General features: G+C 46.1%; 1 protein-coding gene across 7 annotated transcripts; it reads right to left on the reverse strand.

Moving 5' to 3' along the window:
* On the reverse strand, nucleotides 1-27374 carry GPKOW (G-patch domain and KOW motifs). Of its 7 annotated transcripts, none has more exons than XM_032620495.1 (13): nucleotides 25910-26044; nucleotides 8632-9098; nucleotides 7695-7849; nucleotides 7471-7595; nucleotides 5566-5675; nucleotides 4553-4766; nucleotides 4055-4187; nucleotides 3274-3400; nucleotides 2945-3068; nucleotides 2784-2853; nucleotides 2174-2259; nucleotides 1923-2080; nucleotides 1-273 (listed from the first exon to the last, which is right to left on the reverse strand). In XM_032620495.1, the coding sequence occupies exons 2-12, from the start codon at nucleotides 8787-8789 to the stop codon at nucleotides 1949-1951; spliced, it is 1434 nt and encodes a 477-aa protein (XP_032476386.1). In that variant the 5' UTR covers nucleotides 8790-9098; nucleotides 25910-26044; the 3' UTR covers nucleotides 1-273; nucleotides 1923-1948. The 7 variants fall into 7 exon arrangements, with proteins under 7 accessions (XP_032476386.1, XP_032476382.1, XP_032476383.1 ...); XM_032620491.1 differs by having other exon boundaries at nucleotides 3247-3400; nucleotides 25910-26028; XM_032620492.1 differs by lacking the exon at nucleotides 1-273 and adding an exon at nucleotides 1698-1708 and having other exon boundaries at nucleotides 3247-3400; nucleotides 25910-26028.

The raw sequence follows: 27374 nt of genomic DNA on the forward strand, positions 1-27374 counted from the left end.
AAGTTATTTATTTTTATTTTTGGCCACGTTAGGTCTTAGTTGCTGCGCGCGGGCTTTTCTCCAGTTGCAGTGAGCGGGGGCTACTCTTCGTTGCGGTGTGTGGGCTTCTCATTGGGTGGCTTCTCTTGTTGCAGAGCACGGACTCTAGGCGTGCGGGCTTCAGTAGTTGTGGCTCGCGGGCTCTAGAGCGCAGGCTCAGTAGTTGTGGCGCACGGGCTTAGTTGCTCCGCGGCATGTGGGATCTTCCTGGAGCAGGGCTTGAACCCGTGTCCCCTGCATTGGCAAGCGGATTCTTAACCACTGCACCACCAGGGAAGCCCCACGTGGGATCTTTTAGTTGTAGCATGCGGGCCTCTGAGTTGCAGCACTCATGTGGGATCTAGTTCCCCGACCATGGATCCAACGCGGGCCCCCTACACTGGGAGCGTGGAGTCCTATCCACTGGACCATCAGGGAAGTCCCCTAACCCTTCCCAAGATTAAAAATACAACTCAGCCTGGAATTCCAGGGCAGCGTGTGCAATCACGATGATGACTCGAGAACGAGCAACTGGGGGTTGGGGTTTGTTCTCTGGTATCTGTCTCAACAACCCTGTTTGGCTAATCTTGAAAACAGAGTTCTGGAATTAAGCAGGGACGATTAAAAAAAAAGTAAATCGGTCTGTGTAAGTGTCCCTCATATTGGGGTTACTATACTGGAAGGTTTTCTAATCATCCCTTGCCTTACTAGGCACACTGATCTGGCCAACTCACTGTCTTTCTATTCCTGCTCATTTTGGCTCAAAAGGGTAGTCTGTCTCTGCTTGGCAAGGACAGAAGCTCACCTTTATTATCCTGCTTGAGGGGGAAGTGTTTAAATTCTCCACAGCTGTGCTGTGTTCAGGAGTTTCTACCAGAAGCCTAGATCTAACTCAAATACCATTAATTACATCAATGACTTAGTGACTGGGGATGATTTAGAAACACTTGTGCCTAAAGTTCTGACTTCCCCTGATTTTTTTTTCTTCCCGTGTTGATTTTGTATCTTAGGCCATTAAACAGGAAAAAGGATTCTCTGGAACCCTTTAATGGAAAAAGGATAACCTTTTTGAGAACCCCGTTACCTGGAGCAACCAGAGAAATTCTACCCGAGATAGACAAAATTTTTTCACCTTCAAAGTTTTGGGACTAAAACGGGGGCCCCGAGATTAACTGACTCCTCTGGAAAGTAGTGCTAACACGTCCCATTGGTGGGGAGAAGCCTCCCTTCCACTTGACTCCTGTCATATCCTCTGGGCATCTGCTCTGGACCAAAAGTAAAAGCAGAGCCTGCTAGATTCTTGCTCAGAAAGTTGTCCAGAGATGTGGTGTTCCAGAATCCCTAGTCTCTGCTCGGGAACAGTGTTCAGAGCTTCTGGACTCCGATAGTGAGCTCGGGAGCGGATGGATCCTTCCACTTGGTGAGCAGCCCAAGCTGGGCGGTGGGGCTGAAAAAAGGACTGGTTCCCACCTCAATCAGCGCAGCTCCCATCTCCACTCACAGCTCAGTACACCATTTATGATCTCGTTTTTGTTTTTGTTTTCTGTGGTACGCGGGCCTCTCACTGTTGTGGCCTCTCCCGTTGCCGAGCACAGGCTCCGGACGCGCAGGCTCAGCGGCCATGGCTCACGGGCCCAGCCGCTCCGTGGCATGTGGGATCTTCCCGGACCGGGGCACGAACCCATGTCCCCTGCATCAGCAGGCGGACTCTCAACCACTGCGCCACCAGGAAAGCCCAGAACTGGTTTTTATTATATACTAAGTTCTGGTAAATACTGGGTTTGATTCTAGCCTCCCTTCTGGTCCATCCTGTCCCAGGGCTGCACTGCAAGTGGAGGGCGGAACCATGACCCCCCCACCTTCGTGAAGGCAGGCTTTTCACACTGTACGGGATTGGTAACAACCTGGGGGATGGGAGTGTGTCCACAGGTCAGTCCTCCGAGTCGCTGGGGCCCATGTACTGGCAGACGGCATCATAGTGAAGCTCCACCACCCGATTCTCTCTCTGCAGCTGCACAAGAGCCCGGCTCTGCTCTCTGTCCCGGTCCAGCAGACGGCCCACCTAGAGTAGGGGCGGGTGGAGTCAGCAAGGCCAACCCAGACTCAGGGACACTCCCGGAGTGCTCCCGCGCCCATTCCCAGGTCTTGGACTCACCCTTCCAGCCCATGGCCCCAGCACCACCATCACCCGGTTGCCCTGGACCTTAGGGACCAGGGTCTCCAGCATGTCTTCCCTCAGGCCTGTGGACAAGGAGAGGGGAGTGAGACCCGCAGCAAGGGTCAGCCCAGTCAGGGTCCTGTCAGAAGGGCCTTTCCTGGATTCTCTGGTGCCACTCTGTGCCTGTTGACAGATGCGAGGCCCCCACATCCATTTCACAGAGGAGGAAACCTAAGGAGCAGTTCCTGGCAATAGTTGTAATAAAGGGAGCATTTATGTATGATGATGATGGGTGGGGGTGATAACAGATACCATTTATTGTGGGCACGTTGTATGCCCTGCCCTGCACGGGGAGCTTACACACATCCCTACAAGGCACCAGTTATAAGAGGGAGAAATAGGTTATCTCCATGCTAATTTTGCAGAAGAGGAAAGTGGGGCTCAGATATTCACCATCATGGAAGCGTCTAATGATCTGTTAGAGGATGCTGGGCCTTGCAAAAAACCTAACTCTGTCCAACCTCCTGCCTTTGGCCAGGCTCTTGGCCCAAGACAGCCCTCTTGGGCCAAGAGGGCCAACAACCCAATGGCCATCCCTCAGACTCACCTTCCAGGACCTGGCCTTCATCTGTCCGACACACACAGGTATCTGGGCTCAGGACATCTTCGATTGTCATCTGGGGAAAGGGCCAGGGGATATGAGAATGTTAGAGAGCTAAGTGGGCCCAGTCCCTGGGGAGGAAGCGGACCCAGGTGCAGGGCTCCCACCTTGGTGTTGTAATACTGGCCACCCTTGTGCAGCTTGTCCACAAACCGCACACGCAGGTCCCTGTGCAGCCAGTGCTGACTCCTGGGAGCTGCTTTCTCACTCTTGGCTGCAGGCTCATCCTGTCTGTGGAGCGGGGCCAACACCAGGCTTAGTTCTTTATCAGAGGCACATTCTGGTCATCCCACCTTTGCCGATGTCTTAAAACCCACTCATAATGCCATTCCTAATTCCTTCTAGGCACGTGCCTTGCCCTAGAAGCCTTCTCTGACTGCTGGAGCCTCCCCACAGCCCTGACCCCTACCTCCCTCTGAGATGCTCAGGGTCCCACCGGTCTGGATGGTGTTTCCGCTTCCTCGCTGAGTCCTCCTGCCGGACGTGGAGGTCCTGATCCTGAAGGGCCTTCCATGATGAGGCTGTTCCATTCTGTTGCCTTGGGGAAGTTTTGCTCACCTGGCCTGTTCAAGGGGATGTGGGGAGAACCAGGAAACAACCTCAATGTCTCCCTCTCTTCCCTTCCAGGCTACACCTCAGCCTCAGGCCACCTCCCAACTGCCAAAGTGCCCGTCTCACCATCAAGCCTTTGTCTGGGCTATTAGAATGCTCTCCCCTTCCTTTCAACTGTCTCAGCCTCCTTCAGGAAGCCTTGCTCAACCACCCTAGCCTGTCCTGTCAGTGCTTACCTGAGTCAGCTGCCTAGGGTGGGTTAGGGACTCCTGGAGGGCTGTCAGCTCCCATCTCCTATGTGCCAAACGGATCCATCCTACTGACGTGCCTAGAATGCCTTCCTCCCCATCATGCCCTAGTCCTAGCTGCTGTCAGTCCCTAGCAAAAGAGAGGTTCACCACCCCAAAGAGACAAAGACATCCCAAGGGTAGGAACTGGTTTCCACACTTGTTCCTTCTTCCTCAGAAAGAGGCTAAAGACCCAAGGGTACTAGATCAACCTCTCTTCAATCAAACTGAATAAACCACTATGTTCATTCTCACCTCTTAACTGTGACCAGAAGTCACTCTTGCCAGGCAGACCACTGTCCTGCCCCTCTGCAGATTTAACCCCCACCCCAGGAATACTTCTCCAACTCCCCCAGCTAGGTTAAGAGGCTCACTCACTCAGATCCAAGGAGTTCTTGTCAAACTCCTGCTGGGAGACAGGCCGCAGGCAGTACTCACTAACAGTCACCACGCGGCTCCCCACAGCCAGACGGACCATGGCCCGAGCATTGTCAGGGTCGAGGCCTTCCACCTAAAGTGTTGGGGGGGAAGAAGTGAGTGGACCTGACCCACGTTCCTAGGACCACGCTGTCCACCCTTACTTCTAATAGGCCTGACCCCTGTGCCTCTCCCGGCAGACTGTGGGGCTTGGATACACTTTATGTAATCCTCAGGGACTTGTGGCATATGGCATTCTCTCCCTTTTAGTTGAAAACTGAGGCTCAGAAAGGCCCAGCAAGCAGTCCTGAGTTACTGAATGAAGCGGCAGGCCAGGCAGTCCTGAAAGACAAGGACTTCCAGCCTTTATACCCCAAACCCAATTCTGCCTCCCTCTGACCCTCATGTCAATTTTCCCTGCTGCCTGTCTTGGGCTCCAGGCACATCTTGGTTCCTTACCTTCCCATAGAGGCCTCGGTGAGGGCCAGAAAGAACCATCACAGCTCCTCCAGGCACCAGTCCTTGAGGCTGGTCTTCCTTATCCTTCTCTTGCTCCTCATCTGGCCTCAGCAGGTGGTGGGGGCTGGTGGGGGCCAGGGCCTGGAACTCAGTCAGGTTGGCGCCCAGCCCTAACCCCTTGGGCCTCAGTGAGTTGACCCGGGGCTTCACCACTCTGCAGGGAACACAGAATATGGGCTTGTTGGGGGGATGCATCAGTCTTCAGCGCTCCGGTCCCCACCCCTACCCCCAACCACCACCCAAATCCCAACCTATCAATATATTTGAGAGTATCCTTCCCAATCTCATATTAGGGACTATTTCTGACCTGCAGAAATGGCAATTTTATTTGGTTCAACCTAATAACCTACAGTGTATAACATCTATGACACAGTATTTACAGTGGGATATGAGGCAGATCCCAATAACAAAATATACTAATTTTTCTACAGGGGAAACCATGACTATTCATACCAAGCAAGAGAAACAGATTGTAAAAAGCTCAGTGTCAATTCAGTTCACCTTTGGCTGCCAAATAGTTTATGGAAAAAAAAAAGTTTGGTTTTCAGAATTCTTTAGAGTTTGGAACTGTGGAGAACGGATTGTAATCTGTATGATCATGATAACAGCAAGTGTTTAGCCTATGCTTATCTGGGGCCAGGGCCTACTGTAAGTGCTTTATGTGTATCATTTCACTTAACTCTCACAACAGCCCTGGGAAGTCAGTACTGTTATTATCCCCATTTTTCAGATGAGGAAGCTGATGCCCAGAGAGGCAATCTTTACAGAATAGGATCTCTTAATGGAGTTTCAAAGGGCAAATAGGAGGCTTAAAGAGTAGTGGAAGGGGCTACTGAAATACGTAGGGTGGTAATGTGCCCTCTCCCTGCCTGGATGGTTCTAGGTGGGCGGTAACCATGGGGGTCTGTTCCCTGGCCCGTCTGCTGTCCCCTGCCCCTACCCTAGAAACTCACTGATTGAAGGTACGGCCGATGCCCTCGCCAGGTTTCCAGCCCATGCCCCGCAGCATGGCCAGCCCATAGGCCTCTACAGGGACTGCCTCATAATCAGCCTCCTCCGGCACCTATGGGTTTAGGCAGAGGAAGGACGGTCAGGCTTGGCTTACAGTGGGCCCTCTGAAGTGTACTTGCTATCACCCACTGGGTGACCTTCGAGACTTCTTTTCCCGTCAGCTCAAGGGTGAATTTTTATTTCCTCTTGCCATCCCTCACTTTATTCCTCCATGTTCAGTCCTTGGACAAATCTTTATAAAGCACCTATTCTGTGCCAGCTACCGTTCTAGGTGCTGGGGATAAAACAGTGAACAAAATAGACAAAAACTCCTGCCCTTTGTGTGGCTTACATTCTAGTTGTGGAGACAGAATAAATAAAATTCATAAAACATGATATGCCAGGTAGTGATAAGTCATATGAAGAAAAATAAAGCAGGTTAAGGGAATGCAGAGGGCTGAAGAAAGGAGTGTCACTGAGTTCATATTTGAGCAGAGACCAGAAGAGAGACAGAGGGAACCCTGAAGATAAGAGTCCTCCAGAGAGAACAGTAAGAGCAAAGGCCCTGAGGCAGGACAAGATCTGCTATGTGTGGAGAGCATTATAAAAGTCAATCTGACTGAAACAGATGTGGAGGCAAAGAGGGGTGGTAAGGGATTAATCAGGAGAGCTGGGCAGGAGCCACGATAGGGTGGCAGCCACAAGGGGACCAGTGAGGAAGTTACTGCAATAGTCCAGATGAGAAATGCTGGTGGCTCAGACCAGAGAAGTGGTAGTGGTGATGGTGAGAAGTGGTCAGATTCTGGTTGTATTTTGGAGAGGAAGGATGGATGGAACTGTGATCAACTGAGATGCAGAAGGCTCTGAGAAGAGGGAAAATTAGAGAAAGGAGGCCAAAGCTGGAACAGGATGGAGAGTGAAGTGAAGGTCTTTTTAAGATGAAAGATACCAGAGGATGCCTGAAGGCTGATGAGAACCGTTCAGTCGAAAGAGTCTCTCTGGTTTGGGGCTATAGGAGAACTAGGACCCAAACAAGCATTGCCAAAAAATTGTGAACGAAGAGGTGAAAAGTAGGGTCCATGGGTATGAAAGACAGACTTGGTTACTTCTGTGGACACACCCCTCACCTCTCCTGTTATCACCTCCCATCATCACTCCCTCAATTCTTTATATTCGCTCTAGACACACCACAGATTGTCACTGATGGACACACACCACACTGATTTTCTGCCACCACGCCACTGTCTGGGTGGTTGCTGCCATTAGGAGCACTCATCCTCCTCTTCCCTCTCACTAAGCCCTACCTGTCTTCCCGGCCTCACTCCTACCACTCTGATCTGAGTCTCCATCACCTCTAGCCTGGACTGCTGCTCTCCTTGCCTCCACCTCTGCTTACTAGTCTGTTCTGCTTGTAGCAGCAAGAGAGAGCCTGTCAAATCATAAGTCTTGTCCCTTCTCTGCTCAGAGCCCTCCCATGGCTCTCACCTCACTCAGAGTAAAAGCCAAAGTCCTCACCATGGCCCACTTCTGACCTAACCTACTACTCTTCCCTGTCACTCATTCCACTCCAGCTACGTTGGTCTCCCTGATGTTCCTCAAACACTCCAGGCAGAGTCTACCCTCAGGATCTTTATATTTCCTGTTCCCTTTGCTCAGCTCCTTCAGATAATCCCAGAATCCAAGTATCTTTTCACACCTCAATATCTGGATTCATTTGTTAATGCTTCCAAAAAGGATGGAAGGAGGCAGGGCGAGGCAGCAGGCCTTTAGTACACACACAGACTTTGCCTGCTGTGTGCAGGGACACAAGTCCGAGCAAACAGGGCAGTGAGAGACTGGAGAAGGAGGGAGGCCAGGGGCCAGCTCACTGTCTCAGCCCGGGGTTCGCTGTCTGCCCCTTTCCCGTTGGGGGTGCATCCTTTCTGGATCATGGGGATAGCGAGCGTGGGGTCGACACCCGCATTCTCTCTCTCCTCCAGAGACTTCGTGGATTCTAAAGAAGAATGGGAGGGAGCAATGAGGTTCCACCCTATCCTTCCATTTTCCTCCCCTTCTTCCTTCACTAGGGCAAGGCAAAGGAGGGAGCACTCACCCTCAATGAGCTCCTTCACAGCCTGGGACAGCATCCCATCCACCAAGACCTCAGTATGTGTGGATGGCCCAGGGGCCTGGGTCGGTGGCTGCCTGAGATGGCCATGCTGGATCAAAGGGATGACAAGTTCCTTGGGGGCTTCTGAGGGCTGCACACTGATGTGGACACAGAGGAGTGAAGTTGGGAGAGTAGCACAATCAGTGAGTTCTGAGCCACAACCCTTCATTCAGAAGAAACACAAGAGCCAAACACACCCCCAGCCCCATTGACTACACCCTCCCTTCTCCTGTCTGGCTCTCCTGTTATACCTCTGGTGGTGCTTTCTTTGGATTCTCTCCCCCACCCCCAACTCTTAAATGTCAGTGCCTTCGAAGAATCAGTCCTCAGTTCTGGACCCTCTGTTCATCTCAAGACCCACTTCTGTGGTTTCCACTATGACCTAAAAATCACCATCTTCAGCCCAGACTCTCCCCAGCTCCGGGCTCCACACCAGCCTCCTAGATGGTTGATTCTCTTCTGGAAGTCCCTCCCTCAGACTTTCCTTTCCTAATTAAGCTGACGATAGCCTCCCCCAACCTGAATCTGCCACTCCATCCTGCTCCCCGTATGGGAGAAGCCCCAACGCTTCACCTGGGACACTAGGAGTCCTGTCATTCTCCCCTCCTTTCCTTCTTTCAGAACGCACTCTCCTCGGGGTCCCCAAGTCCTAAAGACACACCCTCTCAGGAATACATCCTCTCCTCTCAATCCCCTCGGCCAACAGGTCCAATTTCCCCACCTCCCCCACTAACTCCCGCCTTCTGACCTCCACGGATCTTCTCCGGCTGTGCTTCAGACTTCCCAGGCCACTGTCACCAAGAAAATCAACTCAAGATTCCACCCTCCCGCAGACACCCATCGCACTGCTTTCCAAGGGATGAAACACCCAGCGCTTCACCTCTGCAGCTCCCTCCGTTTCTCGGTCTTCAAGAAATCCTTCTCCGGAGCCGCGTCTCCCGCCAGCCATCTCCGGGCGGACGTGCGACTGAAGGTGAATGAAATTGGGGCACTGGAGGCTCCCGCAGGCCACAAAACACCATCCTTGGCGTCCGCCATCTTCCCCTCGTCCCAGGCCGGCGCGCTGCTCGCTGGGAAGTTTAGTTTGCGCTCGCTGTGCTGGGGCTTGACCACCGGCGCTACAACTACCTTTCCCAGGAAACACTGTGGCACCGCCAGGCGAAGGCGGATAGGGGCAGTAGGAAGTAATTGCCGCTCTTTTTACTTCACAAGAGCGCGTGGCGTACAGGGAAATGTAGTTCTTGGGGAAGGTAGGCGTGGTAGAAGGTGGCTTCCTTCTTGCTAAGTCGTCACTCCTTCGTGTAGGCGTTTATTGGTCGCCTACTGTGTGCACGTTACTGTGCCCTACTGGTGTGGGAAATGTAGGTAAAATAAATCATTAAAAAAAAATTCTGGGCTTTCCTAGTGGGGCAGTGGTTAAGAATCCGCCTGCCAACGCAAGAGACACGGGTTCGAGCCCTGGTCCGCGAAGATTCCACATGCCGCGGAGCAACTAAGCCTGTGCACCACAGCTACTGAGCTTGCGCTCTACAGCCCGCGAGACACAACTACTGAGCCCACTCACCTAGAGCCCATGCTCCCAACAAGAGAAGCCACCACAATGAGAAGCCCACTTACCACAACGAAGAGTAGCCACCCCCGCTCCCCGCTTGCAACAACCAGAGAAAAGCCCGCGTGCAGCAACAAAGACCCAACGCAGCCAAAAATAAATAAATAAAATTAAATAGATTTATTAAAAAAAAAGAGAAAAAAATCTGTGAGTGCCAGTTGTGTACAATAATAAATAATAGACATGTAAGTGGTACCTACAAGATGACAGATTTAATAGTGGACAAACTCTAGATTCAAATACAGTTGACCTTTAGATAACACGGGTTTGAACTGCGAGGGTCCACTTATACGTGGATATTTTTCACTAAACAACCTACTACAGTACTACATGATGCAAGATTGGTTGAATACGAGGATGCAGAACATGGAGAGCAGACTGTAAAATTATACGGGGATTTTAGGGACTTCCCTGGTGGCCTAGTGGTTAAGAATCCACCTGGGGGTGTGTGTGTTGTGATGAATTGGGAGATTGGGAACGACATATATACACTAATATGTATAAAATGGGTAATAAGAACCTGATGTATAAAAAAATAAAATTCAAAAAAAAAAAGAATCCACCTGCCAATGCAGGGGACACGGGTTCGAGCCCTGGTCCGTGAAGACCCCACATGCCGCGGAGCAACTAAGCCCAAGCGCCGCAACTATTGAGCCTGCACTCTAGAGCCCGCGAGCCACAACTACAGAGCCCACGTGCCACAACTACTGAAGCCTGCGTGCCTAGAGCCAGTGCCCTGCAACAAGAGAAGCCACCGTAATGAAAAGCACACGCACTGCAATGAAGAGTAGCCCCCACTGGCCGCAACTAGAGAAAGCCTGTGCACACCAACGAAGACCCAACACAGCCAAAAAAAAAAAAGTTATATAGGGATTTTAGACTGCGCTGGGTCAGTGCCCCTAATGCCTACATTGTTCAAGGGTCAACTGTATTAATAAAATAGTCTGGCCTCCTCTCTAGAGGCCCCAAGTCTAGTGGGGAACAGTGACACTCAAAACAGATTTAAAAAAAAATAGTTTCTACCAACTTTAAATATGTTGTGAGAGCCAGGTCCTAAGCCCTCAGAAGATTAATGAGACAGACGCCTCTGAGTAGGACCTTTAGAGTTTGTGAAGTAGAAGAGTGATACTTAAACAAATAGTCACAAGGAAGAATACTACAAATCTGCTAAAAATTCATCCCAAGGAAATCATCCAAGATGTGCAAAACTATTTTTATATGAGATTCATCAGAGTATTATTTATTGTAACAAAAGCTTGAAGACCACTTAAATGAACAACAAAAGGGGATGGGCTAAATGAATTATAGCACATGGTTTGGGTGGAATGAATATACTAGAGCCTTTAAATGTGAAACTATATATATAATTAAATGAAATGGGGACATAGTCACAATGTTTGGAAAGTAGAATAGTATGGTGGGTCAGAGGTTGCTCTTGAAAACAGGAAGCCCAATATTCAATCAATTTTGTGGCCATGTTTTGAGGCTTACAAGCCCTGGGCATCCTGGGATGGGCCCTGGTATCTCAAGGGAGAAGCCATTTTGGTTTTCAAAATATACAACAACAAAAAAAACTTTAAATTTTTATTTTGAAATACTTTTAGACTAAAAGAAATGTTGAAAAAATAGTACAGAGAGTCCCTGTATATCTAGATCCCCCCTAAACATTTTATATAACAATAGTATAATTATCATAATCAGGAAATTAACATTGATGCAATACAATTAACTAAATGATAATTTTCTGTTCCAGGATTCAATCTGGGATCATACTTTGCATATAATGCTAATGCCTTTTTAAAAATTTTTATTTTATTTTATTTTATTTATTTTTGGCTGCTTTGGGTCTTTGTTGCTACGCACGGGCTTTTCTCTGGTTGTGGCGAGCGGGGGCTACTCTTCGTTGAGGTGCGCAGGCTTCTCTCGTTGTGGAGCACGGGCTCTTGGTGTGTGGGCTTCAGTAGTTGTGGCACGCAGGCTCAGTAGTTGTGGCTCGTGGGCTCTGGAGCGCAGGCTCAGTAGTTGTGGCACACGGGCTTAGTTGCTCTGCAGCATGTGGGATCTTCCCGGGCCAGGGATCAAACCCGTGTCCCCTGCATTGGCAGTACGACTCTTAACCACTGCGCCACCAGGGAAGCCCCGGTAATGCCTTTTTAAGTCTCCTCCAATCTGTGAAAATTCCTGTTCTTTCCTTGTCTTTCATGACCTTAACATTTTTGAAAAGTACAGTTCAGTTATTTTGTAGAATGTCCCTCAGTTTGGGCTTCTCTGATGAGTTCTTACAATTAGGCTGAGGTTATGGGTTCCTGGCAAGAATGACACAAAGGTAATGTGCCCTTCTCATCACATCATATCAGAGGGTTCACAATATTATATCTTATTACTAATGATATGAACATTGCCCGGGAGGTGAACTGTCCATGGTTGAAGTGATATCCATTTCCTGAAGCAGCCACCTGAGATAGTGTGCACAATACAGGCTTACACAGGCTAGGGCCAGAGGTCCCTGAGGGTCTTGCCTTCTGGGTTGGTTCACACTGGTCTCTGACTCACTCCTGACATGTGCCACAGAGCTCATGCCAAGTCCTGATGCAAAACTTTGTGGTGAAAATGTAATGGGAGAAAAGACACTTTTTTTCCTATCTTTCCTTCATTCTGAAAACAAAATCAGGAAATTTTTTCTATACAAGCATTGAGAAAAGTATTTGCTTGCCATACAATGAAGGAAGAATATGAAAGTTTTGCAAATTCAACCATTTATTCTTTTGTTCATTGAATAAACATTAATTGAGCACCTACTCTGTTACATGCCCTTCCTTCAAGGTACTCATATGGGATTATGGGAAAAACCCATGGTTACCAGTGTGGTTATGGCTGCAGACAAACAGGGCTGTGGGAAGGGGTGGCTGAGAAGACAGAAAGGGATTAGTTGTACATGATACCACTTCTAAGAGGGGCTGAAGATTTAAAAAGCTTTCTAAAAGATGGCAGGAAGTGAATCTGGAGCGATGTGCAGTGGCTTGGTCATGGGTAGTGAGGAATTCAAGGCTTAGGACTTTCTGCTGCATGTGATGAGAGAGTCATGAGAAGGTTATGTGACGTGACAAAATTCGTGTTTTAAAAAAGTAATGTAGGGGGACTTTCCTGGTGGCACAGTGGTTAAGAATCTGCCTGCCAGTGCAGGGGACACGGGTTTGAGCCTTGGTCTGGGAAGATCCCACATGCCGCGGAGCAACTAAGCCCGTGCACCACAACTACTGAGGCTGTGCTCTAGAGCACGCGAGCCACAACTACTGAGCCCACGTGCCACAACTACTGAAGCCCGTGCGCCTAGAGCCCGTGCTCCACAACAAGAGAAGCCACCGCAGTGAGAAGCTCACATACCGCAACGAAGAATAGGCCCCACTCGCCATAACTAGAGAAAGCCCACGTGCAACAACGAAGACCCAATGCAGCTAAAATAAATTAAAAAAAAAAAAGTAATATAGGGACTTCCCTGGTACTCCAATGGTTAAGACTCTGGCTTCCATTGCAGGGGGCGTGGGTTCGGTCCCTGGTCGGGGAAATCCAGCATGCCAGGCAGTGTGGCCAAAAATTTAAATAAAGAAATAAAAATTAAAAAGTAATGTATATCAAAGGTATAGGGACAATGTACTCAATACACAAAGAACTCCTGTAGTTCAATAACTGTAAAAGGCAAGCAACCCCCAACTGAAAAATGGGCAGTGGACATAACTAGGTGGTTCACGAAATGGGAAATACAAATAGCCATGAAGCACATGTAAAGATTCTCAACCTCACTAATACTCAAAGCAATGCAAATAAATAAATAATAAAATGTTGTTCTTCATTTAACTCATTGGTAAAGACCAAAAGTAAAAATGAAAAATACTTCTGTGGTAAGTTCTCTATGCCAATTGCCCAACTAAGCACTCATTTAGTCCTCCAAAGGATTCTGTGATGTAGGAACTATTTTAAAAATCCATTTTACATATAAGAGAACTGCAGCACAGAGAGGGTAACTGAGTTGGCCAAGATCACAAAATAGTAAGTACTATGGATGATGCCCAGAGTTACTAAAGATGGAAGAAAATGGGCACGTTCATACACAGCTGATAAGGGCACAAATTGATTCAACATTTATCAGGGGCAGTATAATAATATATATGCCTTTCCTGACCCAGTGACTCCATTTCTAAGACTAGATCTGAAGGAAAGAATGGAAAATTGGGGCAGGATGTTCTGTATGCTAATGAGTGAATGTATGTCATACTTTTACTAAAAAGGTTTAAAAATTCTTCATGGCTTGACAAGGAACAATAGCTACAATATTTTGTTAAATGGAGAAAGCAATTTGAGGAATATGTAGGGAATTTCTGGGAAATTAATAACATTCTCTTATTTAACCTGGTGAGAGTCACACAGGTACTGTACTGATTTTACAATTTGTCAAACTGTTCATGTATGTTGTATGCATGTTCTTCTCTATTAGGTATATTTCACTTTTTTAAAAAATAGAGAAGCACTTCCAGAATAGTAGCACTAGGAGCTTGGTAGAACTTGTCCTCAACAAAGCAACCCTAACTACTGAAAATTATTTTTTAAAACAACACTTTAAAGTCTCTGGGAATTGCGTAAGGGCATACAGGAAATGGCGAAACATTTGTTCAAGAAACTCCAATAAATCACTGTAAGAACACCAAGAGTCTGGCACTTGATCCATGACTTGCTCCCTCCTTGAACCCCAGCGCAGTGTGACAAAAAGAAGCTCTACTCCAGGACAGTGTGGCCAAGAACATGGGGCTCTCTCTCCCTCCAGTTCCCAGTCTACGGCAGTGGTTTCTCCTCATGAGGGGTAGGCTATCAGCTTGTCTTATCTCCTCCAGCCCCATGTTACAGAAGCTCTATTCTGGGAACGCATGACTAATAGGTCTGGGGCTCTCTTCTACCACCCAGACCCCATTCTTAGGGTGGAAGCTTTACCCCAGTGTGGCAGACCAAGCATACTGGGCCCCAAGTGCCCACTCCACAGCTTACTGTTAGAGTGGGGGTTCCACACTGGGAAAGACAAGCAGATAATACCAAGGGATATAACCTCCCCAGCACCCTGCTCATAGAAGATCGAGTGTCAGTCACTCCAAGAGAAGTGGGCTTCTGATCCACTCCCAGCTCTTGAGGGGGAGTAAAAAGAACAGAGAGTTTAATAGCTCTCCTTAAGGGGACTGATTTACTTGGACAGAAAGTCAAGAAGTTAAAGAATAAGGGCTTTATGAGCAATTAAGAGGTGGCTGGTATCTCCAAGATAGCAACAAGCAAAACAGAGAAACAGCTAAGAAGAATCCTTCTAGGGTCAGAGCAAGCCACAAAGACTGCTCTCAAAGACTACACCATACTTATACCTGAAACACTGTAAATCAACTATTCTTCAATTTAAAAAAAAGATTAAAAAAAAGACCACCCCGGGCTTCCCTGGTGGCGCAGTGGTTGAGAATCTGCCTGCCAATGCAGGGGACACGGGTTCGAGCCCTGGTCTGGGAAGATCCCACATGCCGCGGAGCAACTAGGCTCGTGAGCCACAACTACCGAGCCTGCGCGTCTGGAGCCTGTGCTCCACAACAAGAGAGGCCGCGATAGTGAGAGGCCCGCGCTCCACGATGAAGAGTGGCCCCCGCTTGCCGCAACTAGAGAAAGCCCTCGCACAGAAACAAAGACCCAACAGAGCCATAAATAAATAAATATATATTAAAAAAAAAAGACCACCCCATATTTTAATTGAAAAGGGGGCCTGAGTTTAATTGAATAAGACTTTAATTGGTTAACTGGAAAAAATTATGCACCAAGGTACTGTAAAAAATTAGTACCGGTTAAGCTAGGTATGGTATCAATACAGGCAGACCAGCCAGAAATTAAACCAGGAGATCAGGGAAAGAAACAAAGAGAGCCTGGATAAAAGCAAGGTCATTCCAGGGTGACTGTGCTCATGCCCAAGCCTGAACCCTTTGAAGAAGGACATCAGGTGGAAATAGATATGACTAAATTAGTCCAGTCAAGTCACTAAACAAGTAAACAAGCAAATGAAAACAAAAATGGGCAGATCAATATCTAGAGCTGCTATAATATATTATCTAAAATGTTCAGTGAAATATACAGAGAAACAAGAAAATGTGACCCATACATGGCAGGAGCAGGCAGAACAGGAAACAGAAACTGTTAGAGGGCCCAAATGTAGGACCTAACAGATAAAGACTTCAAAGAGAAACAGGAAGGAAGGGGGCAGGGTACAATCTTTAAAAGAATGACACACCAGTTGAGGATAAGACATAAACTGGTTAGAACCAACTAGGTCCAAGATGGCAGAAGATTCAACTTCCAAGAGACCTGGAGCCTCATTATATGCTCATTTTAATATATTAGCATAGGCTAAATGACACACCCATAGGCACCATGACAGTTCTGAGGCTAAACATAGAAGGCCAAAAAGTAGGTGGTAGCCAAATCCTGGAAATCCTTGCCCCTTCTCCAAAATAGTTGGAATAATCTTCCCACTCATTAGTCTACAAAATTACCCAGCCCATAAAAACTAAATACCGCATATTTCAGGGCCTCTCGCCTTCTGAGCTGGTCCACACTCTGTCTGTGGAGTGTATTTCTCCCAGGACCACTCTCACCTTTTGAGACAGAGTGCATTCTGTCTATGGAATGTGTATCTCTCTAAATAAATCCACTTTTTACCTATCACTTTGTCTCTCACTGAATTCTTTCTGTGATGAGACATAAAGAACTAGAGCTTCATTAAGTCCTGAGACCAGGTGTGTGATTTCAATTAAAAGACAGTGGGTTTAAGTCCCAATCTGGGTTTCAGCTGGACTTGAGTTCCAGTTTGAGGTGTACGGTTTCAAAAACAGCTATTAAATTTGTTTAAAGAAGTAAGAAATCATGTATAAAGACGTAAGAGAGGAAAAAGTGATGTGATGACAGGAGCAAATATAAAGAGATTGGAAGACGCTATGCTTCTGGCTTTGAAGATAGAAAAAGGGGCCACAAACCAAGGGATATAGGTGGCCACTAGAAACCAGAAAAAGCAAGGAAACTGATTCTCCCCTAGAGCCTCCGGGAGGAATGTAGCCCTAACAACACCTCGAATTTAGGAACTCTGACCTCCAGAACTGAACCAAGATGGCGGAGTAGAAGGACGTTCTCTCACTTCCTCTGGCGAGAACACCAGAATCACAACTAGCTGCTGAACAATCATCGACAGGAAGACACTGGAACTCACCAGAAAAGACAACCCACATCCAAAGACAAAGGAGAAGCCAAAATGAGACAGTAGGAGGGGCGCAATCACAGTAAAATCAAATCCCATAACTGCTGGGTAGGTGACTCACAGACTGGAGAACACTTATACCACAGAAGTCCACCCACTGGAGTGAAGGTTCTGAGCCCCACGTCAGGTTGCCAACCTGGGGGTCTGGCAACGGGAGGAGAAATTCCTAGAGAATCAGACTTTGAAGGCTAGTGGGATTTGATTGCAGGACAGGACTGGGGGAAAAAGAGACTCCACCCTTGGAGGGCACACAAAAAGTAGTGTACGCATCGGGATCCAGGGGAAGGAGCAGTGACCCCAGGGGAGACTGAACCAGACCTACCTGCTAGTGTTGGAGGGTCTCCTGCAGAGGCGGGAGGTGGCTGTGGCTCAGTGTGGGTACGGGGACACTGGCAGCAGAAGTTCTGGGAAGTACTCCTTGGGGTGAGCCCTCCCAGAGTCTGCCATTGGCCCCACCAAGGAGCCCAGGGGGGCTTCAGTGTTGGGTTGCCTCAGGCCAAACAACCAACAGGGAGGGAACTCAGCCCCACCCATCAGCAGTCAGTGGATTAAAGTTTTACTGAGCTCTGCCTACCAGAGCAACAGTCAGCTCTACCCACCACCAGTCCCTCCCATCAGGAAACTTGCACGAGCCTCTGAGATAGCCTCATTCACCAGAGGGCAGACAGCAGAAGCAAGAAGACTACACCCCTACAGCCTGTGGAATAAAAAACACATTCACAGAAAAATATACAAGATGAAAAGGGAGAGGGCTATGTACCAGATGAAGGAACAAGATAAAACCCCAGAAAAACGAGTAAATAAAGTGGAGATACGCAACCTTCCAGAAAAAGAATTCAGAATAATGATAGTGAAGATGATCCAGGACCTCGGAAAAAGAACGGAGGCAAAGATGGAGAAAAGGCAAGAAATGTTTAACAAAGACATAGAAGAATTAAAGAACAAACAAACAGAGATGAACAATACAATAACTGAAATGAAAACTACACTAGAAGGAATCAATAGCAGAATAATTGAGGCAGAAGAACGGGTAAGTGACCTGGAAAACAGAATGCTGGAATTCACTGCTGTGGAACAGAATAAAGAAAAAAGAATGAAAAGAAATGAAGACGGCCTAGGACCATCTTCCTTCCCAAGTCCAGGAAGCACAGAGGGTCCCATACAGGATAAACCCAAAGACAAACACGCTGAGACACATAGTAATCAAACTGGCAAAAATTAAAGACAAAGAAAAATTATTGAAAGCAGCAAGGGAAAAATGACAAATAATATACAAGGGAACTCCCATAAGGTTAACAGCTGATTTCTCAGCAGAAACTCTACAAGCCAGAAGGGAGTGGCAGGATGTACTTAAAGTGATGAAAGGGAAGAACCTACAACCAATATTACTCTACCTGGAAAGGATCTCATTCAGATTCGATGGAGACATCAAAAGCTTTACAGACAAGCAAAAGCTAACAGAATTCAGCACCACCAAACCAGCCCTACAACAAATGCTAAAGGAACTTCTCTAAGTGGGAAACACAAGAGAAGAAAAGGACCTACAAAAAGAAACCCAGAACAATTAAGAAAATGGTAATAGGAACATACATATCGATAATTACCTTAAACGTGAATGGATTAAATGCTCCAACCAAAAGACAGAGGCTTGCTGAATGGATACAATAACAAGACCCATCTATGTGCTGTCTACAAGAGACCCACTTCAGACCTAGGGACACTTACAGACTGAAAGTGAGGGGATGGAAAAAGATATTCCATACAAATGGAAATCAAAAGAAAGCTGGAGTAGCAATACTCACATCAGATAAAATAGACTTTAAAATAAAGAGACAAGGAAGGACACTACATAATGATCAAGGGATCAATCCAAGAAGAAGATATAACAATTATAAATATATATGCACCCAACATAGGAGCACCTCAATACATAAGGCAACTGCTAACAGCTATAAAAGAGGAAATTGACAGTAACAAAATAATAGTGAGAGATTTTTTTTTTAATAGTGAGAGATTTTAACACCTCACTTACACCAATAGACAGTTCATCCAAAATGAAAATAAATAAGGAAACAGAAGCTTTAAATGACACAATAGACCAGATAGATTTAATTGATATTTTTAGGACATTCTATCTAAAAACAGCAGATTAAATTTTCTTCTCAAGTGCACACAGAACATTCTCCAGGATAGATCACAACTTGGGTCACAAATCAAGCCTCAGTAAATTTAAGAAAATCGAAATCATATCAAGCATCTTTTCTGACCACAACCCTATGAGATTAGAAATGAATTACAGGGGAAAAAATGTAAAAAACACAAACACATGGAGGTTAAACAATATGTTACTAAATAACCAAGAGATCGCTGAAGAAATCAAAGAGGAAATCAAAAAATACCTAGAGACAAATGACAATGAAAACACGACGATCCAAAACCTATGGGACACAGCAAAAGCAGTTCTAAGAGGGAAGTTTATAGCTATACAAGCCTACCTCAAGAAACAAGAAAAATCTCAAGTAAACAATCTAACCTTACACCTAAAGGAACTGGAGAAAGAAGAACAAACAAAACCCAAAGTTAGCAGAAGGAAAGAAATCATAAAGATCAGAGCAGAAATAAATGAAATAGAACACAAGAAAACAGTAGAAGAGATCAATAAAAATAAAAGTTGGTTCTTTGAGAAGATAAACTAAATTGATAAACCATTAGCGAGACTCATCAAGAAAAAGAGGGAGAGGACTCAAATCAATAAAATTAGAAATGAAAAAGGGGAAGTTACAAAAGACACCGCAGAAATACAAAGCATCCTAAGAGACTACTACAAGCAACTCTATGCCAATAAAATGGACAACCTGGAAGAAATTGACAAATTCTTAGAAAGGTATAACCTTCCAAGTCTGAAACAGGAAGAAATAGAAAATATGAACAGACCAATCACAAATAATTAAATTGAAACTGTGATTAAAAATGTTCCAACAAACATAAGTCCAGGACCAGATGGCTTCACAGGTGAATTGTATCAAACATCTAAAGAAGATCTAACACCCATCCTTCTCAAACTCTTCCAAAAAATTGGAGAGGGAGGAACACTCCCAAACTCATTCTATAAGGCCACCATCACCCTGATACCAAAACCAGACAAAGATACTACAAAAAAAGAAAATTACAGAACAATATCACTGATGAATATACATGCAAAATTCCTCAACAAAATACTAGTAAACAGAATCCAACAACACATTAAAAGGATCGTACACCATGATCAAGTGGGATTTATCCCAGGGATCCAAGGATTCTTCAATATACACAAATCAATCAGTGTGATACACCATATTAACAAATTGAAGAATAAAACCATATGATCATCTCAATAGATGCAGAAAAAGCTTTTGACAAAATTCAACACCCATTTATGAGAAAAACTCTCCAGAAAGTGGGCATAGAGGGAACCTACCTCAACATAATAAAGGCCATATACGACAAACTCACAGCAAACATCATTCTCAATGGTGAAAAACTGAAAGCATTTCCTCTACGATCAGGAACAAGACAAAGATGTCCACTCTCACCACTATTTTTCAACATAGTTTTGGAAATCCTAGCCACGGCAGTCAGAGAAGAAAAGGAAATAAAAGGCATACAAATTGGAAAAGAAGAAGTAAAACTGTCACTGTTTGCAGATGACATGATGCTATACATAGAGAATCCTAAAAATGCCACCAGAAAACTACTAGAGCTAATCAATGAATTTGGTAAAGTTGCAGGATACAAAATTAATGCACAGAAATCTCTTGCATTCCTATACACTAATGATGAACAATCTGAAACAGAAATTAAGGAAACACTCTCATTTACCATTGCAACAAAAATAATAAATTGCCTAGGAATAAACCTACCTAGGGAGACAAAAGACCTGTATGCAGAAAAGTATAAGACACTGATGCAAGAAATTAAAGATGATACAAACAGATGGAGAGATATACCATGTACTTGGATTGGAAGAATCAATATTGTGAAAATGACTATATTACTCAAAGCAATCTACAGATTCAATGCAATCTCTATCAAGCTGCCAATGGCATTTTTTATGGAACTAGAACAAAAAATCTTAAAATTTGTATGGAGACACAAAAGACCCTGAATAGCCAAAGCAGTCTTGAGTGAAAAAAAACGGAGCTGGAGGAATCAGACTCCCTGACTTCAGACTATACTACAAAGCTACAGTAATCAAGACAATATGGTACTGGCACAAAAACAGAAACATAGATCAAGGGAAGAAGATAGAAAGCCCAGAGATAAATCCTCGCACCTATGCTCAAGTAATCTATGACAAAGGAGGCAAGGATATACAGTGGAGAAAAGACAGTCTCTTCAATAAGTGGTGCTGGGAAAACTGGACAGCTACATGTAAAAGAATGAAAGTAGAACACTCCTTAACACCATACACAAAAAAAAAACTCAAAATGGATTCAAGACCTAAATGTAAGACTGGACACTATAAAACTCTTAGAGGATAACATAGGAAGAACAGTCTTTGACATAAATCACAGCAAGATCTTTTTTGATCCACCTCCTAGAGTAATGGAAATAAAAACAAAAATAAACAAATGGGACGTAATGAAACTTAAAAGCTTTTGCACAGCAAAGGAAATCATAAACAAGATGAAAAGACAACCCTCAGAATGGGAGAAAATATTTGCAAATGCATCATCAGACAAAGGATTAATCTCCAAAATATATAAACAGCTCATGCAACTCAATATTAAAGAAACAAACAACCCAATTCAAAAATGGGCAGAAGACCTAAATACACGTTTATCCAAAGACATACAGATGGCCAAGAAGCACATGAAAAGCTGCTCAACATCACTAATTATTAGAGAAATGCAAATCAGAACTACAATGAGGTATCACCTCACACCAGTTAGAATGGGCATCATCAGAAAATCTACAAACAACAAATGCTGGAGAGGGTGTGGAGAAAAGGGAACCCTCTTGCACTGTTGTTGGGAATGTAAATTGATACAGCCACTATGGAGAACAGTATGGAGGTTCCTTAAGAAACTAAAAGTAGAATTACTATATGACCCAGCAATCCCACTACTGGGCCTATACCCAGAGAAAACCATAATTCAAAAAAACACATGCACCCCAATGTTCATTGCAGCATTATTTACAATAGCCAGGTCATGGAAGCAACCTAAATGCCCATTGACAGATGAATGGATAAAGAAGAAGTGGTATATATATACAATGGAATATTACTCAGCCATAAAAAGGAGCAAAATTGGGTCATTTGTCAAGATGTGGATGGATCTAGAGACTGTCATACAGAGTGAGGTAAGTCAGAAAGAGCAAAACAAATATCGTATATTAATGGATGTATGTAGAACGTAGAAAAATGGTACAGATGAACTGGTTTGCAGGGCAGAAATTGAGACACAGATGTAGAGAACAAACGTATGGACACCAAGGGGGGAAACTGGTGGTGGTGTGATGAATTGGGTGATTGGGATTGACATGTATATACTGATGTGTATAAAATTGATGACTAATAAAGACCTGCTGTTTAAAAAAATAAATAAAATTAAATTAAAAAAAATAGACGTAAGGGAAAGTATGATAAGAGTATCTCAAAAATAGAGGTCATCAATAAAGAAGTAAAGTTACAAAAGGACCAAGTGGAATTCCAGGAGCTGAAAAGTACTGTGAAATAAAATTTATATTTCATGGCAAGACAAGAAAAATTTAAACATAAAAATTCTTCTCTGTCCTTTGGCCTCCTCTCTCCCTGCACTGTGCATTGTGTATCTGCGTTATGCATTGACCAAACCTCTCCCATCAGCAGGAATACCTGCTCTGCCATAAAGAGCAGCATTCTTCTAGCATTGAAACAGGAGGGAAGTGGGCAGGGCACAAACTTTAAAAGAACAACAGGGATTTCCCTGGTGGCGCAGTGGTTGGGAATCCCCCTGTCAATGCTGGGGACACTGGTTCAATCCCTGGTCTGGGAAGATCTCACATGCCGTGGAGCAACTTAGGCCTGGGTGCCACAGCTGCTGAGGCTGCACTCTAGAGCCTGCGAGCCACAACTACTGAGCCTGCGTGTTGCGACTACTGTGGCCCACATGCCTAGAGCCCATGCTCCACAACTAGAGAAGCCCGCATGCACCGCAGTGAAGAGTAGCCCCCACTTGACTCAAGTAGAGAAAGCCCGCACGCAGCAACAAAGACCCAACACAACCAAAAAAAAAAAAAAAAAAGAATGATATAGCCATTGTGGATAGGACAAAAAGTAGAACCAATTAGGCTGGAGATGGCAGAAGATTTGACTTCCAGTAGACCTTGAGCCTCATTATATGCTCATTGTAATATATTAGCATGCTAAATGACACACCCACAGGCACCATCACAGTTCTGAGGCTGACTAAGAAAGGGCAAAAAGTAAGCGGTGGCCCAATTCCTGGAAAATTCCACTCCTTCCCCAAAGAGTTGGAATAATCCTCCCAGTTGTTAGCCTATGAAATTACCAAGCCCATTAAAACTAACCACCCCATGTTTTGGGACCACACTCTATGTGGAGTGTGTATGGAGTCTATGGACTGTGTATGTATCTCCCTAAATAAACCTACTTTCCTTCTTGGGGCAGAGCCCCCTTGCCTGCCCACTTGTATCCCTCACAAGAGTCCTATATTAATAAGTCTACTTCTTGCCTATTGCTTTGACTCTTGCTGAATTCCTTCTGTGCTGAGACATAAAGAACCTGAGCTTCAGTAAGTCTTGACACGAGGTGAGTGACTTTAATTAAAAGACAGTGGGTTTGAGTCCTAGCCCATGGGTTCAAGTCTGAATCTGAGTTTTGGCTTGGTTTGAATCCCATATGAGGTGCGATTGTGTTCTAATCTAATCAGACCAGGTGTGCAGGTTTCAGCATCAACAAGACAACTCCTTAAAAGATAATATTCCTTCTTGATCTTGTAACATGACCTACCATGATGATGCTTAGATATGGATTATGTAAACCATCAATAATACACCATTTGATGTACAGCCCTCTTTCTCAAAAAACATATAACTGTGCCTTGACTTCTAAGGGGTAGAGCAGTTCTCAGAGCTTTCTGAGATGCTCTTCCTGGGTTATAATCCTCAAATTTGGCTTGAATAAAAATTTCAATTTCTTTCTTAGATTGACTGATTAGTTTTTCATCCACAGTACAATAACCAAAATGAAAAATTAACCAGAGGGGCTAAAAGTAGATATGGGCTAGCAGAAGAAAGAAGCAGTGAACTAGGAGAGAGGGCAATACAGATTATGCAATTTGCAGAACAGACAGTAAAAGGAATCAAGAAAAAATGAACAGAGCATCAGACAAATATGGGACACCATTAGGTGCACCAACATATGTGTAACGGGGGTAGCAGAAGAAGTAGAGACATGGAGAGGAGCAGAGAAAAAATCCAAGGAAGTTACAGCTAAAAACATTCTAAATTTCAAGAAAAAAACTTTAATCTACATGTCCAAGAAGCTTAACCGACTCCAAGCAGGATAAAATACAAAGAGATAGATACCTAGGCACATCATAATCAAAAATATTAAAACCCCAAGAGAAAACTTGAAAGAACAAAGAGAAAAATGACTGATCATCTATTATACAAGGTAACCCCAATAAGATTACAAGCAGGCTTCTTATCAGAAACAGTGGGTCCAGAAAATAGCTAAGATCCTATTTAATAGTGACAGTCTGTATACTCTGCACCCACGATCTGGAAAAAAACAATGTCTGCTCTTGCTACTTCTATTCAATATTGTACTTGAAGATCTAGCCGGGAAAAGTAGGGAAGAAAAAGAAATAAAAGGCGTCCAGATTGGAAAGTGTTAAGAAAGGAAGGACAAGGAAGTTAAAAGAGTGAATTATTTCTGGCAAGGTCACCCTCACTTAGGGGGAAGACAAGGGAGAGTGTTTTAGGCAGATTACCTCACTAGTGCAGACCAGGAAAAATCACAGACTGATTGGCTTAAAATTCAAATGTAGGATAGCCTGAAACTACAGTTAGGTTAGTTATTAAGTATCAGTGGGGCTTAGCACAAGTCACTCCATTTTGGGCTACTTTTTTCTTTTTAACTAAAGGAAGATGTAAAACCATCTCTATTTGCAAACTAATGTTAAGGAATCCACTAAAAAAACAATTAGAACTAATAAGTTTGGCAAGGTTACAGGATAGAAGATCAATATACAAAAATCAACTGTATTTCTATAGACAAAAATGAAATTAAGGGGCTTCCCTGGTGGCGCAGTGGTTGAGAGTCCGCCTGCCGATTCAGGGGACACGGGTTTGTGCCCCGGTCCGGGAGGATCCCACATGCCGCGGAGCAGCTGGGCCCGTGAGCCATGGCCGCTGAGCCTGCATGTCCGGAGACTGTGCTCCGCAACGGGAGAGGCCACAACAGTGAGAGGCCCGCGTACCGCAAAACAAAAAAAAAAAAAAAAAGAAATTAAGAAAATAATTCCATTTACAGCAGCCTCGAAACAATAAAATACTTTGGAACAAATTTAACAAAAGAGGCGTAAAAACTGTACTCTGGAAACTACAAAACAATGTTGAAAGAAATTAAAGACGACCAAATAAATGGAGAGACATCCAATATTGACTCAAGGCTTGTGCTGGATTCTCAGCTGGCCCTGTCCATTGCTCTCCTGCAGCACCCATCCTTCTCTACCACCCTCTCTCCACATCCAGGAACCCAAGATTCATTAAGGAAGTCTTGGCAGGATGGACTGTTCAAGCTTCCCAAAAGTACACAAGGTTTTAAAAACCGACTTCATTTGCCATGCTAAGAACTCTGGCTGGGAGGCCAGGGGATGTTGGGACAAGTGACTATCCATGATGTTATTGTCCTTACATTCCAACACTGAAGGGCTGAAGGATGAAAGAGGCTAAGAAAACCGTTAATGACCCTCCAATGAAACAGCATAGGCCATTCCCCCTATATAAACATTCTAGCCTCATCTCGTTGAACTCATCCGGGCCTCACTCACCATTTACTACTTAGGCAGTGCCCCTCAAGTAACCATTCAGGCTCTGGCCACCAGAATGACCATCCTGATCCCGCCTTCTTAGCTAATAACCCTGGGACCAGCTATTTGAATAATCCTAAACACCTTCCTACCTCCCTCTAATAACACGCAGATCCCGCCCCTTATATTAAACCCTTAGGCTCACCCGGCAGGGTGCTACTCCAGGATTCCGCTGCTGAAGATTCCAGGCCCCGCCCTCCAATCAGCCTAAAAATTTCAACCTTTTCCTGACCTTTCGAGCCGCTACCCCAGTGCGCTTATAGACTCCACCTTCTTGACTAACATTCCAGGCCCGCCCCTTAGCCAAATGCCCGCCCCCAACCCTCTCCAGGCCCCGCCTCCTCAGAAAGGCCACTCGAAACCCCGCTGACAAAAGTAAAGATCAAGCTCCGCACTCACAACTAATCTTGCAACGTTCACCTACTGCAGTAACCCTCTCTGTGTCAACTCCTAGAGGAACAGTCTAGGCTAACCCCAGCACCCTCGAATCACCGCCGAGGCCTCCTAACTCACACCCATTGGCCCCACCCAGGGGAGTAACTAACACTCCTGGGCCCGCCCCCCCAGAACCCCGCTACACTCCGACCACGCCCCCTGGAGGCCCCGCCCCATCACGCACCATCCTTGGGGCGCAGGCGCAATGTGGCGCCGGCCCGGCGTACCAGCGCCGCCACGTCGGCTGCAGCTCGGGCCGCCAGGGGGCGCGCGTCCAGCCGCGCCAGGAGCTGCCGGGCTCTGGGGCCCGCGGGCGGGGGAAGGACACGGCCTGCGCGAGTGAAAAAAACAGATCAGGGCCCACCCTGAGTCTCAGCGACCCCCTACAGCCCCCCCCACGTTCGAAGACCTAGAATGCCCCTCAAGATCCCGGAGACCCGAGACCACTCCCTCGATAGTTCTGAAAGTCACCGACTGCCCCTCTCATCTCCCGCGACCCCCGACCATCGCGGGTATGCCCGTGGACCCAAAACTGCACCCACGATATCCCTGGACAGCTATTTAACCCCAATATTCCTGGACACCTCCGAACACCCTGTGAATAACTCTGAAGGTCTCTCACTGCTCCCCTATAACTCCAGTTTCCAGACTCTTCCCCGAACATCGAGAAGTATCCCGATTCCCCCAGATGTCCCAACAGAACACGGTCTGCCCCCTGTGGCCCAGGCACCCCCGATTCCCCTCCAGTTATCCTACGCAGTCCTGCTGGCCCACATATCCCCAGAGCCCCCAGCCTAAGCCCCCACAATTCACCAAAGATCCCGAGTGCCCAGGTGTCTCCCCAGTGACCCCGGGCAGACCCCTCCGGCACACCTCCCCGGAGACTCCGGAGAGACCCCCGGGTCTGGTGCGCCGTCCCACAGCGCGGGTGCGGGTAGGGCGCCTCGAGCCCAGCCCGGGTCGCTGGGCCCCTGCCCTCCACCGCCGCCGCCCGCAGCCGCTAGGGCGCCAGGGCTGCTTTGTTTACCACCTGTCAGAAGGAAAAGGTGAGAAGCAGACAGGCGGGGCGAGGGCTGGCAGGGACGCGCCCACTACCCTCCCACCCCGCGCCCCGTACCTCCTCTGCTCCCCTTAGGGTCCGTGGCGCCCCCCGCGCGTGGCTCCATGACCCGTAC

The sequence above is a fragment of the Phocoena sinus genome, chromosome X (assembly GCF_008692025.1).
Source record: "Phocoena sinus isolate mPhoSin1 chromosome X, mPhoSin1.pri, whole genome shotgun sequence".
Taxonomy (NCBI): domain Eukaryota; kingdom Metazoa; phylum Chordata; class Mammalia; order Artiodactyla; family Phocoenidae; genus Phocoena; species Phocoena sinus.